The sequence below is a fragment of the Sesamum indicum genome, linkage group LG3 (genome assembly GCF_000512975.1).
Source record: "Sesamum indicum cultivar Zhongzhi No. 13 linkage group LG3, S_indicum_v1.0, whole genome shotgun sequence".
In the NCBI taxonomy this organism is placed as follows: domain Eukaryota; kingdom Viridiplantae; phylum Streptophyta; class Magnoliopsida; order Lamiales; family Pedaliaceae; genus Sesamum; species Sesamum indicum.
The window spans coordinates 16694575-16710366 of record NC_026147.1 but is presented as its reverse complement, the minus strand read 5'-3'; the positions used below and the strand labels follow the sequence as shown (position 1 = coordinate 16710366).

Here is a 15792-nt window from a genome sequence, read left to right as displayed (position 1 = left end):
GGCTACGCATAAGCCAACATGGACAAGGGATTTAAAGATTTGGATTTCACTCTCATCAATGCAGTATTGCAGTTGAAAGAGTATTTTAGCGATTTTATAGTCATAACTCATAGAGAAATGCTTTTTAAGATTTGATCCTATGTGCAAAATAAACTCTTAGATTGTACAGATAAAATAAGTATTAAGAGTGTTTGTGATGTTTTTAGTTACTTAGTGATGGTAATCATGCCATTTACATGTCAAATTAAAGGACTGTTTGAACACTTGAAAAAGAATCGAAGTCTCACTTTATTTTGTTGAAGAATGTTGCAATCTCCTGAACTCTAATTCCCATATTAACGTAGGCTAAATACTGCCAAACATCTCAAAGTCGGGTAAAAAACTTTAGATGTTTAGGTTAGAAGAACACCTTTGTATTTGTAATTGTACAATGTCTTCTGCTCTATTAGTATAATGCCACTTAATGTTTATTGCTTCCAAAATTAAGTATGATATCATTATTTCTTTCTTTTACTTGGTCTTAGGAATCTATCTGCTCATCTGTTTGGATGGGCATTGCCTTAATTGTAGTTGAAGCAGAGCAGGTCGCTTATCCAAACTTTGGCTAAGAGGAAGAATGAAATTGGTTTTGGTGACTTTTATTATTAGTTAGGATTCTTAAAATACAAATTCCATCTTTGTTAAACCACAACCAATTTCCCAAAAACTTGTACTATGTTTGGATTCATGTTTTCGCATGTTTTGAGACAAGATAAAATATACCCAATATTTGTTTTTATGTTTTTACACCTTATGTGTGTGTTTTTTTGTTTTTCAACTTTCTATATATAATATATATATACACACTTATATATAAAATGTAAAATAGACATGATTTGACAATAAACAGTGATTTTTGTCTTCAAAAAATACAACATTAAACATATAACATATTATATATACATATTTAATACAAAAATATATATAAAAGAGATATGATTTGACAATGAACAACAGTGATTTTTGTCTCCAAATCCCAATATCAAACATACACCACTTATTTTAAAATATTTTAAATTACCTCAAAACACAAATTCAAACATACACTTATCTTTATTTTTCTCTCTCTATCTCCAAAACACAAAACAAAACACTCAAAACACAAATCCAAACAGTATGTTGATGTTTTAGGCTCACAACTAATCACTGAGGTTTTGGTAGCATAGTTGCGTGACATGCACAACCAGCTCGTCACTTGTAGTAGCTGTTAGGTATAGTACTTAAGCCTTAGGCAGCACTCAGTTCATTTGTTGAAGGTGTTGGGAGGTCTCAACCCCATACTTTTTCATGAGAAGATCACCTGATATAAGTTCTTGGAAAAGATGCATTCTAGCAGAAAGTGCTTCATTTTTCCTTTCTTGTTTGCTTTTTTTTTTTTCCCTGGAAAAAATATAATAAACATTAATAGGTCCAATTGAAAATTTAGCTGAAAATAGGAGTTCACAGGCTTCATATAGTTCTAGGTGTGCGACATATGTGGTCCTAACTACAAGACATTTCTTTTGTTATGTGAAGGTTGCATTAATCTTTATTTGTTAGCAAAGGCTTGAAATATGATGACTTAAAATCTTTCTGGTTATTGTTTCTTGTTTAGGTTTGTTATAGGAAGTTTGGAATATTCAAGGGACTAAGTGACAGTGGGACAAAGTCTTGTGAGACTGGTCATTTTTTGAAATTGGTTGTACTTTTGTACATTGTCTTTAATGAAATCTCCATGTCCCGTGTTGTTCTCGCAACTCATTCAACTCATACTTAATATTTATGTTCATCCTAAGATTTTCTCCTAATGTCAGAATTGTAAAGCACTAAACCTTTACCACCTATTAAATCGCTCATTAATCTAAGACTAGTGGCAGATTACTGCAGAAGTGTGACATATATTAGGATAATTACCTTCACCGTTTCTGGAAAAATGATGAAAAGTTTGTATATGTCGTATGGTGTGTGATTCTTTTAACTCTGGTCCAGATGCCCCAGTTCAGTTTCATAAGCCTGTAGGGTATCTTGAGAATCATGATGATGCAAGTATGATTTCAAAGACTGAGAGTAGTAAGGTGCATGGACAATTGCGCAAGAATGAAGCCTAGTCAAGTTGAACCAAAAATGTTGTTGCCATGAAGAATTGCGCAAGAATGAAGCCTAGTCAAGTTGAACCAAAAATGTTATTGCTAAAGCTTGGTTTGAATATCCTATTAAGTTTAATTATGCTTGAGCATGTTTGATTATGTTAGGGCTCGAATGAACTTTTATCGAGCAACTGTAGTCAAAAGTACCGAATGATGAAAGATCTTGAAGCTCGGTTTGGTAGCTAGGTTTGTTTTTCAGCCTTTGTTGCATGCCAATTTCATGTTTTGCCTTTATAATAGGTGCAAATCCATGTGCTTCATCTGGTTCTTGAAAAACTGAAACTAAGTGGTGAAGTGAAGCACACTGATGAACCTACATGCTTGTCTTGTTGAAGAGGACCTCTCCACGGGAAAGCCAGTTTTAAGATATTAAAGAAATCTGGTGTACTGGAGTGTGATGGGGTTGGCTGTTTCACATGATCTTCAAAGAATATATCCTATTAGCCAGCAATATAAGTTTCAAAGTGTAATTGAAAATGAGGTTGCAACAAAGTAAATATCCTGTGAAAGAGCTCTTTATTCCTGAATTACAGTGTGGTTGTGTAGGTTTTAAGACTTCAAGTCAAATAAAGGATACAATTTATTGCACGTTTCTTATTAGAACTATGTCGACTTATCATAAATAATGTAGTATATGTGAAGTGAAGTGGTCATTTCTGTTGCAGTTTATATGACCAGATATTCAGACCCAGCAAATTCCCAGCAAATGCTGACTTTCACTTATTCAGAGCTGGAGTCGAGCCCAAATGGGAAGACCCTGAGTGCACGAATGGGGGCAAGTGGACTGTTACTAGCAGTAAAAAGGCTAATCTTGACACCATGTGGCTTGAAACTGTAAGAAAACCTTATCGTTCACTCTTGGCCACTAAGTCTCTGATGCTTTGCTCCATGAAACATGGGATGTTTTGATAGATGAATATATGGGACTTTCCTTTTTTCCCTGGTTGCTAAGTAATGTTGGCTGGTATGTTCTTATTGTTTAGTTAATGGCTCTAATTGGGGAGCAGTTTGACGAGGCCGATGAGATCTGTGGAGTGGTGGCCAGCGTGCGCCAAAGGCAAGACAAACTCTCATTATGGACCAAGACTGCAGCCAATGAAGCAGCTCAGGTATTTTTTTATGTAATGGCTACAAATCTAACCATTTCCTGGTTTTGATTTATGATGCCTGGGTTGAACATAATGCCATCAGCTCAATTGTTAATATTGCCAACCGTTCAGTTCTCAATGTTGTTTGGAGCTATTTGCTCTTGACATATTCTGGCTTATCTTGTCCTATCAATTATTTGAAATGAAACCCTGTCGAAAATATTAAATTTAAACGTGAAAGCATCTTTCTTCTCTGCATCTATTTTAGTTCCTAGTAAAATGCAGCAGAAGACCTGATGAGAAAAATAACTAAGCTTAGCTCATTTAAACATTAATATGTAGAGGTGGTCTGCATATGTCAGTTAGAGAACAGAGAGCAACTGTATTTCATTGCAGTAGGATGTCCCAAATTTCATCTAACATCGCTTTGTGTTAAATAACAATGTTCTCCAGATATATGCTATTTTGATGAAAGGACTTAGGATCTAATGTCAAAAGTTTGAGGAAAGGATCTGGGATTTGATCAAAGGGTTCAGTTCAAGAAAAGGCACAACTATCTATCAAAAGTAACCATATACATTAACTGCTTCGGAGGAGAAGAAACCATGTTGTCTGAAAAATGCTAGTGTTAAAAGACCGTTAAACAACAGCCACTTTTTGCTCGATGTGAGACATTGAAGATTAAGGTTCAAAATTTTGGCTGTTGCAGATGACTCCATCAAAAGGAAATAGCAACACCACCTTTCGCCTCCACTCCCATGCAAAGAAGTCTTAGGCTCCTGGATTTCTATTTGTTTTTACTATATTTTTAGCAGTCAGAGCTTACGTGATAATGAGCCTTTTTGAAATTAATTAATTTAATCCAATGTTTGGAATGCAGATGGGCATTGGGAGGAAGTGGAAGGAGATCATTGATGTCACTGATAAGATCTCTTACAGCTTCCATGTACGCTTTTCTTTTGCTATTCCTAATGTCTTAGGCTCTTCTTTGCCTTCTTATATTATTGTCTTCCTGGATTGTTACAGGATGATTCCAGAAGGGAAAGATCGGCGAAAAGTCGATACAATGTGTGAGGATCCTAGAGTACATTGCTGAGCATGTCAGTTCCTGAACTTGATAAACTGGAAAGCAAACTACGCAGCATGCTCTTTTTTCTTACAAGCTAGTCACTAGTATGTCTGTCGCATGTATCCATGGTTGCTGTCATATTTTTTAACTGAGTTCTGTAGTTTGGTTTGTTTAAGGTGCTTATAGGTCATTTACTCTTCTCAATTTTAAAAAGATTTTTTGATTCTCATACTACTACATAGCTTCTCATCTCCTGTACTGTGTTTGAGAACTTTTCTCCTGCTGTACTACAAAGCCAACTTCATACTTTTCCATTGCTTTCCTAATTTAAATTCAATGCCAATTCTGTTGGTTTGTTTTGCATTATTGTCAAATCTTGATTTGTTTAGGAATTCTGATACTTCGACGAAGATCTAGCAAGTGTTTGCGACAGTTCATGTAGAAGCACTTGGAGCTTTCGAATCAGGGAGGTGTTTGTAGTATTATCTGCATTCGAGGTTGGAATAAGCTGTAAAAGAGTTTGTAAGAAAGTTGGGATCGCTTGACAACAACAAAAAAAATCTTAAAATAAGTTGAAGTTGGAGTATTTTGGGTAAAAGTAAAATATGTCAGCTCTGCGGTTGTAAAAGTTGGTTCGGTTTTTAGTTTAAGTGAGCTTAATTTAATTACTTCTAAAGTATAAATTGTAAAATGCAAGATATGAGTTGCAAATGAAAGACACTTATTTTCAGAAAAAAAAAAAAAGAAAAACTAAGCACTTAAATTAATTGATTACAAATAGTGGTGGCAATTGAATTTGGACTTGGTATGTGTAATTTTTTAAAAAGCAACGATTGTAAATAATTTTGACATTTTTGGTGGTGTATGTGTAATTATCAAAGCGACATGGGTGATTTCTATAAACAAGCCATAGGTTACAGGGTAGAAATATAATTATATCAACATAAGAATTAGTTATAAGAATCGAATTCTATCGAAGCAAAAAAAAGTATTTTTAATATTGGATCTTTTATATATTATATTTTACTTTTGTTATAATAATATGTTCTAATACAAAATCATGAAACATAATAATATCAATTTTAAGGAATAACTTTTTTATTTAATATTATCAATTAAATTTAGAAGTGGGTTATTGATGTGTTCAAAAAACACATGGGTTCAATGAATTTTGGACAATCGTTCAAAACTTAGTCCAAAACGAATGCAAATCATGAGGGGGAACCTGCAAAAAAGGCATTAGTATTTTGACGCTCAATTTAGTATCAAATTTGAGATTGAATAAAATCAAAAGATAAATAAATGTGATTGAAAATCGTGAAATGGTGGATAAAGTCAATGAAAAGCATAAGAACATGTGATAACGTACTTGTAGAGTGCTCAAAGAATATTTAGAAAGTAAGAGAAGTGTCAGAGGGGTGTTGTCCAGAGAGTGAGAAGGGTGTCCGTCCTATGGAGGATTAAATCTATATTTATAGAGGGAGTGCCCCCATCTGCTGGGGGTCGCACGCTCGAGAATCTTGCGGAAGTTGGTTAGGATAAGGGATAAGTCATCCTTATCTGTAGCTAGGGGTGCTTTAATAGGAGCCTTCTTCAGTCTACGGAGACCCCTCGCCTGCATGGTGTCCCAGTTACTAGGGAGGTCTTTCTAGGGTTGATGTGGTCCAAGTTAGTTGTTGACACCTGGGTTAATGAGCTCTACGTGCGAGAATAGGCTGCCATGTGTGTGGGCCTTTTGGACGGAATGGTTTGCCAAGCTTTGATCATGGTCCGAGTCGGGGGATACCCTAGGCTTTCGAGGCGGGGATGTCCTGGGCCTTCCATTTTTTTCTTCTTTTTTGGTCCATTTGGGCTAGCCTATTTTTATGCATATCAGTACCTCCCCACTTTAATAAGTGGGGATTTTGACACTTGTTGGAATAGACGTCTTTAGAGGTGAGGTCCGAAGAAAGAGCCTTTTTGTATTCCTTTTTTTTTTTTTTTCCAATTCCTGCAAAGAATGTTAGTAGCATAAGCATCCTTAAAAAAAAAAAAAAAGGAACTTACTTTGTGCCTGTAAGGAGCAAGTCTTTTCATGAAGGTGCCTCCATGGAGGAGGGCTTAACGGGCGCCTTTTGTGCCTACTACGATGTAGGACTTTATTTTTTTACAAGAGAATGTTATATAACAAAGACATGCACATATTACGAATAGGTCTAGCACGAAGCAAAATTATTGTTCCTCCTCAGAGGAGGGTTATTTGAGCAGGGCCTCCTTGAAAACCTTACAGGAGGAAAAATAAGGTGTCCGTCTGAAGCAGGGCTTAGATGCCTTTGCGGAGGAGGGCTTAGGTGCCTGCACAGATAGAACTTACAAGTCCCCGAAAGAAAGACGTAAGTACCTACCCAAAGGAGGGCTGGGGTGCCTCCATGGAGAAGAGCCTCTGTTCCTATGTAGAAGACATGGCTTTTTACAAGAGGTTTGAAAAGGATGCCTCCCTCGTAAAATTCCTATAAGAAGGCACATGTTAGCACATCTTAGGTTGTAAAATTAACCTCCAAGATTATTAAATTAAAATATTAAAGATACTCTATGTGGGAAGCTTATATGTGAAGATTTATTCATTGAGAGGGATGCTTGCTCAGGGGCAAGGCTTATTTTTTTAGGGAGGGTACCCACCTGGGGCCATGATTTTCTAAGGAGGATGTTTGCTGGGGTGCAGGGCTTATCTTATGAGAAGAATACCCCCCCTAGGGCCTATCTTTGAGGAGCATGTCTGCTTGGGCGTAGTGCTTATTTTTTGAGAAGGATGCCTGCCTTTGGGGTAGGGATTATTTTCAGAGAAAGATGCCCTCCTGGTCCTCAAGGGGGACGTCCTGCATATTAAAAATTGAATTAGTAGGAATATTATAATTAAATGATGATAATGATGGGGTCGCTGAAGTTGAGCCTTAAAAAGAGGTAGTATTCATGCGTGAGAGGTCCTCTAGTGTGAGGGGGATCATCCTTCTGGGGAGTCCTCGGAGGAGGTGTGTACTCTTTCCATTGTTCTCACGTATTAGATTTATGTTCCCACAGACGACGCTAATGATGCGTTAAAAAACATACAGGTCCAATGAATCTGGACAATTATTCAAGATTTGGACCAAAACGAATGCAAATCCTGAAGTAGGAACCTGCAAAAAAGGCATTAGCACTCCGGCGCCCAAGCTAGTATTGGATTTGAAATTGAATGAAGTCAAAAAATAAATAAATGTGATTGAAAATCGTGAAATGGTGAATAGAGTTGATGAAAAATATAAGAACATGTGCTAACGTGCTTGTAAAGTGCTCAAAGAATGTTTAGAGGGTAAGAGAGGCGTCAGAGGGGTGTCGTCCAGAGAGTGAGAAGGGTGTCCCCTGTATGAAGTAAACCTGTATTTATAGAGAGGAGTGCCCCCGTCTGCTGAGGGTGTATTCTACTCCTGAGAATTTTGCAGAAGTTGGTTGGGATGGTTAGGATAAGGAATAAGTTGTCCTTATTTGTAGCTAGGAGTGCTTTAGTAGGAGCCTTCTTTAGTTTAGGAAGACCCCTTGTCTGTAAGGTGTTCCAGCCGCCAAAGAGGTCCTCCTAGTGCTGTGTCCAAGTTGGCTGCTGACACCTAGGTTGATGAGCTGTCACGTGGGAGAGTGGGTGCCACGTGTGTGGGCTTTTTGGACCAAATGGTTCGTTGGGTTTTGATCATGGTCCGAGGCAGGGGCCTTGAGCTTACGTGTCGATGGATGTCCTGAGCCTCTATTTTCTTTCTTCTTTTTTGGGCCGTTTGAACCTCTTTGAGCCAACCTATTTTTATGCACAACAGTTACAAATAACAAATTAAATGGTTTCCTCATCATTTAATAGATAAAATTAAAGATTCAATAATAGAAATATAAATAGAACTATGAGTTTTTAATATCTTTAGTAACTAATAAATTCTATATTCACATTTAAAAATATATTTTTATACATGTGTTGCATGTGATACTTCCTAATTAGTTCAAAAGTATAAATTGTAAATGCAAAGTATGAGTTGCAAATGCAAGACATTTTTTTTAAAAAAAAAGTAAAAAACACTAAGCACTTAAATTAATTGATTACAAATAGCCTTTCATTTTCTTAAAGTTTAACTGTTGAGATTAATTAATAAGATCTAATTATCATTATTCAATCAAAGAAGATCCATCTATTATTAAAATAAGAAATATTATATATTGAGTAAGCATATAACAATCATTTTATAAAAAGTTATTGTTGTTAAATAGATTTAACAGAGAGGGACAATTGAGCTACGTTTAAGAACACAGAGAGGGGTTTGTTGCCTATTTTTAAAATAAAAGGGGGGGTTTTTAACAGTCGTTTTTAAACAAATGGGAGTTTTATGCATTTAGCTGACTTTTAGAAGGGTGTAAGTGAAATTTCAATTTTTTTTTGGAAAAAGTATAATTCCACATTTTCAGAAAGGGTTTAAGTGTAATTAACCTTTTTTATATAATATGTAATTTGTTCAAATTTAAATCAATCATATATTACAAATTTAATATACATATTATATTATTAATGGGTAAATTGCTAACTACCAACCTATGATATGAAAAATAGGCAAATTACCCCCTTCAATTGAGTGGTGTTATGCACGACCGAACCTCTCCGCCTCCACCTCCACCTCCACCTCCACCTCCACCTCCCCGGCTGCGCCTCTCCAACTCCGTCTCCCCCCCGCCTGTTTCGCCACCCCCTCACCAATTTTGGAAAGACACTGTCTTGGTCTAGTAATAAACATTGGATTTTGGGTGTATCTCTATAATTCTTGACCAATCAAAGGGTCAAAGTCAGGGGAAGCCTCAAATTGCGGAACAAAACAAAGTAAAAGAAAATGGAACTCTCCACACCGTCTAAGACTAGGCTTTCTCCAATCACCGACAACTCTTCCCTGGAACCTAAACCACCAGATAACTCTTCTAAGTTACATGATTGGGTAATATTACGACAAAGATGCTCTACATATGTATTGAAGTAAACATATGAGAAGCATTACCTCCTAGTCCTAGTATTATGTTTGAGAAGTGGATATGGGCTTTTGTTTATTATGTAAAGACTAGAATACTGGGATGGAGGATTGTCAGTAGTCGAAAGCGGTCTAGATGAATAGGTTCTCCTTCTTTGGATGTTTTACTAAGCCTACCTCTCTTGAATATAACTCATCATACACAAAAAACTTTTATCTATACAAAATGACTTCCAACCCTTTCAACCTACTGCCAAACAACCCTATCATATTATTGGTCCAGAGTAACTGACCTACTGGTCATAAACCAGACCATATGATGTTAGTTCAGTTTAGTTGGACTGTATACTTGTATAGAAACAGAAAAATATGAACAGAAGGTAAGTGCACTTATGTGGTTTGGAGAATTTTCCTACTGCTTGAAATTGGTTTTCCACTAAGATAGTTTCGAGTGAATTACTTAATATGGCACCTGTCATCTACTTATATTAGGAAGCCTGTAAGAATAATCACGGTCACGGGGCTTGAATGTAATGTTGGGGTGCTCCACACTACAACATACGAGCCAGTACATCTACTGTTTTTTGGGCTGAAGAATGTAATGTCATATTAAGAGCTCGGGTTAGAGTACACCAATTAAGTGTTACTTAAAGTCTGGAGTCAAGAAGTTGTGCACTGGAGTCAATATATTGGAATCTATGCAAACATAGGAAGAAATGAACTTATTGTTTCAGAAATTAATCGATTACAAAGTCTTGTGTGAATGTGTTTTTTATTATTTCTTTGAGCCTCTTGTACTCTGAAATTCCGGTTATGAGATGTCGAGTTAAGATCAGCAATCTGTAGATCTTAGAACAGTTGTATTATTTTTTCAAACACATTAGTTGACTTTTGTCGTAAATCTTGGATAATTGGCTTGCAATTGATGTTTCAGAACTCACCCTTCCAGTAATGCGTAGCCAATTTGAACGAAATCATAGTTGCTGAATATTATTTTTCTCAAGTAATTTGGAGTTAGGACTTTGATGTTGCAATAACTTCTTGGAGCAGTCCTTGTAAAGACATTAATCTCAATCATGTATGTTGTCATAGTTTCATTTTTAAGTTTGGTGTGTGTGCTGGGACCAAAAAAGCTTTCTGGTCCTGAGTCTTGCATCATTGACTTTGATGTACTACGACACCTGAGTTATTTGTTCCTAGAATTAACAGTTTTCAATTATATTGTTGTAGTGATGCTGTTAATGAGCCTGTTGCCAGGGTGACCTGGCATCAAACTGGAATCATTTATAGATATGTTCATGCTTGTGAAATAGCCGTGTATTTAAAGTGTCTTTGCAAAGGTAATATGCACAACAAAAGATTTCGGTAGAGGGCGAAAGCGCGACAGTACTGGAAAAAGAGAAGCGCTCCGATGCAATCATTGAATGCTTCTTGCATGCATTATAGGAGAAACAGTTACAGTCTAAGTTTGTATACCTTGTCACTTTATAGAGTATGATGATTGCAAGACATCATATGCTGCTTGTTGATATTACTTGAGGGACAAAAGATTACTCCAGCTTTATGTACCTTGTCACTGGAGAAAACTTGGGCATTGTCAGCCACCGTCTCCGAAAACGGCCGAAGCCATGTATTTTGATTCTGGAACGAATCCTCTTAATTTTATTGGTGAAGTCATACTTCCTTTTAAGGATTTTTGACTTTGAGGCACTTATCCACTTTCTCACTTGTCGACATCCTGGACCAGAAATTTTAGCCCGAACATTCAGGAAAAGCCAGCTGATGGAAGGAGAAGAGAAAAACAGGGAAAAGGGGGAAAAAATGCTGGAAGAGTCTGTAGCATTAACGGTGGTTGCCGATATCAGTGATTTATTTTATATAATACCTTACGTACCTTTAGCTTTCTTTTTAACCGGTTGATCTTCTTCTGGTTCTGCTGTCTGTAAGGGCTGTAACACAAGCAGGGTTACCACATTAGAGGGCTATATCTTACAAAACTGAATCTCAAATATCAGAACTCTGAGATTTACAACTTGAAATATAAACTATTCCATGTTTCGATTAGTATACTTCAGTTTGAGATGTTAGCTTGATTACCTGAACCAACCGTTCAAGACGCATTCTCATCCTTCTCTGTATAAAACCCCTCGTACTCTGTTTAAGACTTAGTTCAGCTCCAAACGTGCAACTAATTTTAGTAATGTAAAGCTTATGAAGGTGCCCTCTACCTTCACATGGTACTTCACAAATGCGTAGAAGTTCAGTAAGTTCCACACCGTCTTGTCTAGTTTCTTGCCTTCCACATGACGGGAAGTAATATCTGGAAACATGGTTATTGAATGAGGTGGAGGGGAACTTCGACATTGAAAAGAATGAAATCATGTAAAAATCTTGTTTAACTAGTACCAAAGGAGACGAATCCACAGTTGGTGCTAAGGTCTTGAATGGGCTCTCCTCTTAATTCTGGAGGCGGAATAGGGGACCATATGCAATGAGGAGCCTTGGTGCATGCTCCTGAGCTTCCGACATCCATGAGTTCCTGGAATATATTTTTTATACTCCAAAGTCAGAGGTACAAGACACTTATCACTAAAACTGTTTTTCTGTTTTTTTCTTTTCAATCTTTCCCTTTGTATATCTAGAGTTACCTGAAAAAAGGCTGTAGCGATAATCACATCTTCCTTTTCCTTGAAGCGCATTGGAAATACTGCCGTGATTTTTGCTGGCTGTCAAGATGTTAATCCACTTTAGGTGAGCAACTGAAAGAATTCTCCCCTGAATCTGTGGAGTTTTTGATATTACTTGGATTTAGATAGGCCTTAATCTAGTTTCAGATTAATTGTTTCACCCGTATTGCCTTAAATTCGAATGATCTATGATTTATGTTTCTGGTCCTGATGTACTGAGGTGGTAATTTAACATGATATTAGAGTCAGCCCTAACAAGTTTGACGTGCAAGGCTTGACAAAAAAAGTATAACGGCTGTGCGTGACCGACGTGCTAGGCATATTAAATATTAAATGATTCTTGTCTCCAATAGTTTAAACGTTTAGATGAGATGATCATTCATAGTAAGTACACATGTTTGCTGACATAAATGTACCTGTTTGATGACAAAGAATGGTTCCCGTGGATGGTATATGAGTTTGATTGGTTTATATAACCCACAAGATATTTCGTATGAATCAACATTCCTTAGAATTTCTTTCAGCTGGGAGCTCAGTATTACTGCTTGAACTGAGGATATGTCTGTAATCATCTTTGTGGAGGCTGGATAATTACATGCAAATAACACTAAATCATCATATGATAGCTATCAATTATTCTGCTGTTCGACAAAGATATCACCTCGTTTGTTAAAGAATTTGAATACATTGTTGAACTATTTTAGGTATAAAAATTTACTAACCTTTACTGTGTGGAATTCTTGCATGGTTGATCTTCAAAGTTAGTTGATACCCTTCTCTTGAAGGCTCGACAATTTCCACGACATCAGGGCAAATTCCTCTAACCATCTCTAGCGTGTGTTGTGGAAGTTCTGATGAGATCGGGTGTCCTTGGGATAGTAGAGGTGTTGATATTGATAAGTACGTGTAGGGTTGATCCGACGCTGAACTCTGTCGGACATGCAACGTAAAAGTTGGAAAATCTTTGAAATTTCAACGCTTAACTTATGAGAAAATGGTAAAAAGAAGCATGCTAGAACTGTATGCGTAACTTGGATCATGAAATGATATCTCAAACTCAGATCTTTTATTTGTTAAGATGTTTTCGTTGATTCCTAGCTCGTGTGACATTGTCTGATAATATGCCTATCTTGCAGACGACATGTTGAGAGCCGAAACATAAGCTTTGCGAGGAATATAAGGCTTAAATGCAGTTTTCGTCCTGTATGTTTTGCATTTAGGCACTTTATCTCTTTATCTTCCTAGGGTAGCAAATAAGTCACCTACTTTTTTTATTTCTCTCGATTTTGGTTCTTTGTTGTCGGAGTTTGCAAATGTTGTCGGGAAAAAAAGCATGTGTCTTGTATTTTAATTTGGGCCTTTTTTTTCCCATTGGTCAATTTCTGTCAGCATGAAAGCAAATTTATGGTCCTTGTATTTTTTGCATCTTGACGTTTTAGTCCTTTATCTTTCTAGGATAGCAAATAGGTCCTGTGACTTTTAACTTTTCGTGATTTTGGTCCATTAAATTGACCAAATGGGATAAAAGCCCCAAATTAACCAGCACATGTTTTTTTTCGGACAATATTTGCAAACTCTAGCAACCGAAGGACCAAAATCGCAAAAAATGAAAAAGTTACAAGATCTATTTATAAAAAGATAAAAGACTAAAATGCTAATATAGATATTGGACGGAAATTACATTTAATCTGGAATATAAGGTCCAACACATTCATAAAGACGTCTACATTCTTGGCCGTGCAGAAAGCATTCAGCCTGCAAATAGCGGGCGTGTTTGAAGATATTAACTGTTAAATTATCTCTCATTTCTAACATTTTAAACTTTTAGATACAGATAGCTTAAAGTTGTACCTGAACATGGAAGTGGACAGACCCAAACTCATGCACATGATGATCTATCTCCAATGGCCTCTCAGCTCCGTGTATCTTGAAGAGAATTTCCCTCAATGCTGGTGATGCCCTCTCAAAGCATGCCATCTCTCTGTGTTAATCAGTATGTGTAGTGTGTGTTTTGAGTAGAAACTGACAGGGATATGAATGAACCCTCTCTGTTGAGTAAAATGCAAGTCCTTGTGCTGCAATTATTGTTGACAACCTTAGAAGCAATATACCAACCACAGAGTCACTCTCTTCACTTTCTCTTTAACATGAAAGCAGAACTGATCAAATGCTTCAAACAAAAGTATACTGATTCATTTTCTTGGTATATGTATTTCTTGGTCATGTGTGTGTGTGTTTTTTTTTTCAAATATTACCGTAGAAACTTGAATCTACGCTGCAACATGAAGTTTTTGTTACATTTTTAAACTAGTTATATCACGATAGTTACTTTCTTTAAGCCGTACATTGATCATATCATAAATATATCTGATTAGTTTTAGTTTAATCGAATTCTGATTCAGGTAGGAATTTGTATTTAGTCGTAATCATGCTCATTGGATTGTATAGATGTTTTGTGCCGAGTTTTTCGATACACATTGATACATAAGTAATAAGCTAATTACCAATGCTAAATTTGGAATAATTTGTAGAAAAGATTTGAAATGACTTCAAATGCGATGGATTTGAAGTCGGTTACAATATCACAATATATATATATAGCTCGAAATGGGAATTTAAAAATTTGAAACACTTTATATTACAAAATTAGCGAAAGAAAATAAACAAAGTTTGTTATTATAAAGGGGTAATTACACCCCATTCTCTGAACTTTTAAAGCTACACTTACACCTCCTCCGTGTATATAATTTTTCATTAGGGTTTGAAGAATAAATGTTGACGTTAATAAAAAAATTACATAAATTTGTTATTGTGCTCCTCATTTAACATTCTCATATATATTTTGTACTTATAAAGAGATAAATGCAATAATATTAGGAGTGAGGTTAATATTATTATTTTTTTCATATAAGTACAAAAATATTATACCTAGATGTTAAATGAGGGGTAAAATTAAAAATTTATATATATATATATATATTTGTTATTATTAATATTTTCATTCATACAATAACATTTGGTAGGAAATTATGATGGCTGGTGAACTACTCACTCGTACACATAGCCCCATCCACTTACATGGTGACGTCAAAGTTCAGAAAAAACAGAGTTAATTATTTTTTTATTATAATTTTTTTAAAATAATAACATAAACATGATGAGTCGCGATTTGAAATTGCGACTCGTCATTAAATTAATGCCAAAAAATGCAAAATTCCCCAAGTCGGGAAACAAAACCCCGACTTCAAGTCGGGATTTTGAATCCCGACTTGGGAATTCTGCTTTTTTTTTTTCGTTTAAATTATTATTATATAATTTAATTTATATATAATTAATTTTAACAATATACTAAAATCCAAAATTAATAAAATTAACATTGCATTAACTTAAAAAATTACAATTAAGGGTACAAATGTAATAGTTATTTATTTTGTACAATTGTAAAAAATTACATTAAATGTATACAATTACAAATATAAAAAATGTCCACCCGTTCCACAATGTCGTCTGTGGCGTTGACGTCGAGATCTTCTAATTTCCTCGCCCACATTTTGAACTGGCTCATTTTGCGCCTCATTTTCTTCACCAACAAACCGACTTGATGTTTCAGAACTTGACTCCACATTGTCACGATATGCACCAAATGATGGAAATGGAATTGGTGAAATATTATATCCTTGTGTATATGGTTGATTAAAACCAAGACCAAGGTCAAGAGAAAAATCTTGTGTTTGATTTGACATATATGGAGTCGATTGAAACCAATCACCTTGAGAT

At 35.8% G+C, this 15792-nt stretch overlaps 2 protein-coding genes across 2 annotated transcripts in view; one reads left to right on the top strand and one right to left on the bottom strand.

The window, feature by feature from the left end:
• The window catches only part of LOC105158602 (eukaryotic translation initiation factor), a 6703-nt gene extending 2038 nt beyond the window's left edge, over positions 1–4665 (top strand). The window contains exons 2-5 of the mRNA XM_011075402.2: positions 2831–2999; positions 3149–3274; positions 4134–4199; positions 4280–4665. Coding sequence (XP_011073704.1) covers positions 2831–2999; positions 3149–3274; positions 4134–4199; positions 4280–4327 — 409 coding nt within the window. The 3' untranslated portion in view covers positions 4328–4665. The remainder of the gene's footprint in view (positions 1–2830; positions 3000–3148; positions 3275–4133; positions 4200–4279) is intronic.
• On the bottom strand, positions 10635–14121 carry LOC105158601 (actin-related protein 2/3 complex subunit 2B). The gene is made up of 9 exons (XM_020692841.1): positions 13867–14121; positions 12738–12945; positions 12432–12598; positions 11977–12054; positions 11735–11867; positions 11557–11648; positions 11426–11482; positions 11223–11277; positions 10635–11066 (listed from the first exon to the last, which is right to left on the bottom strand). The coding sequence occupies exons 1-9, from the start codon at positions 13990–13992 to the stop codon at positions 10879–10881; spliced, it is 1104 nt and encodes a 367-aa protein (XP_020548500.1). The 5' UTR covers positions 13993–14121; the 3' UTR covers positions 10635–10878.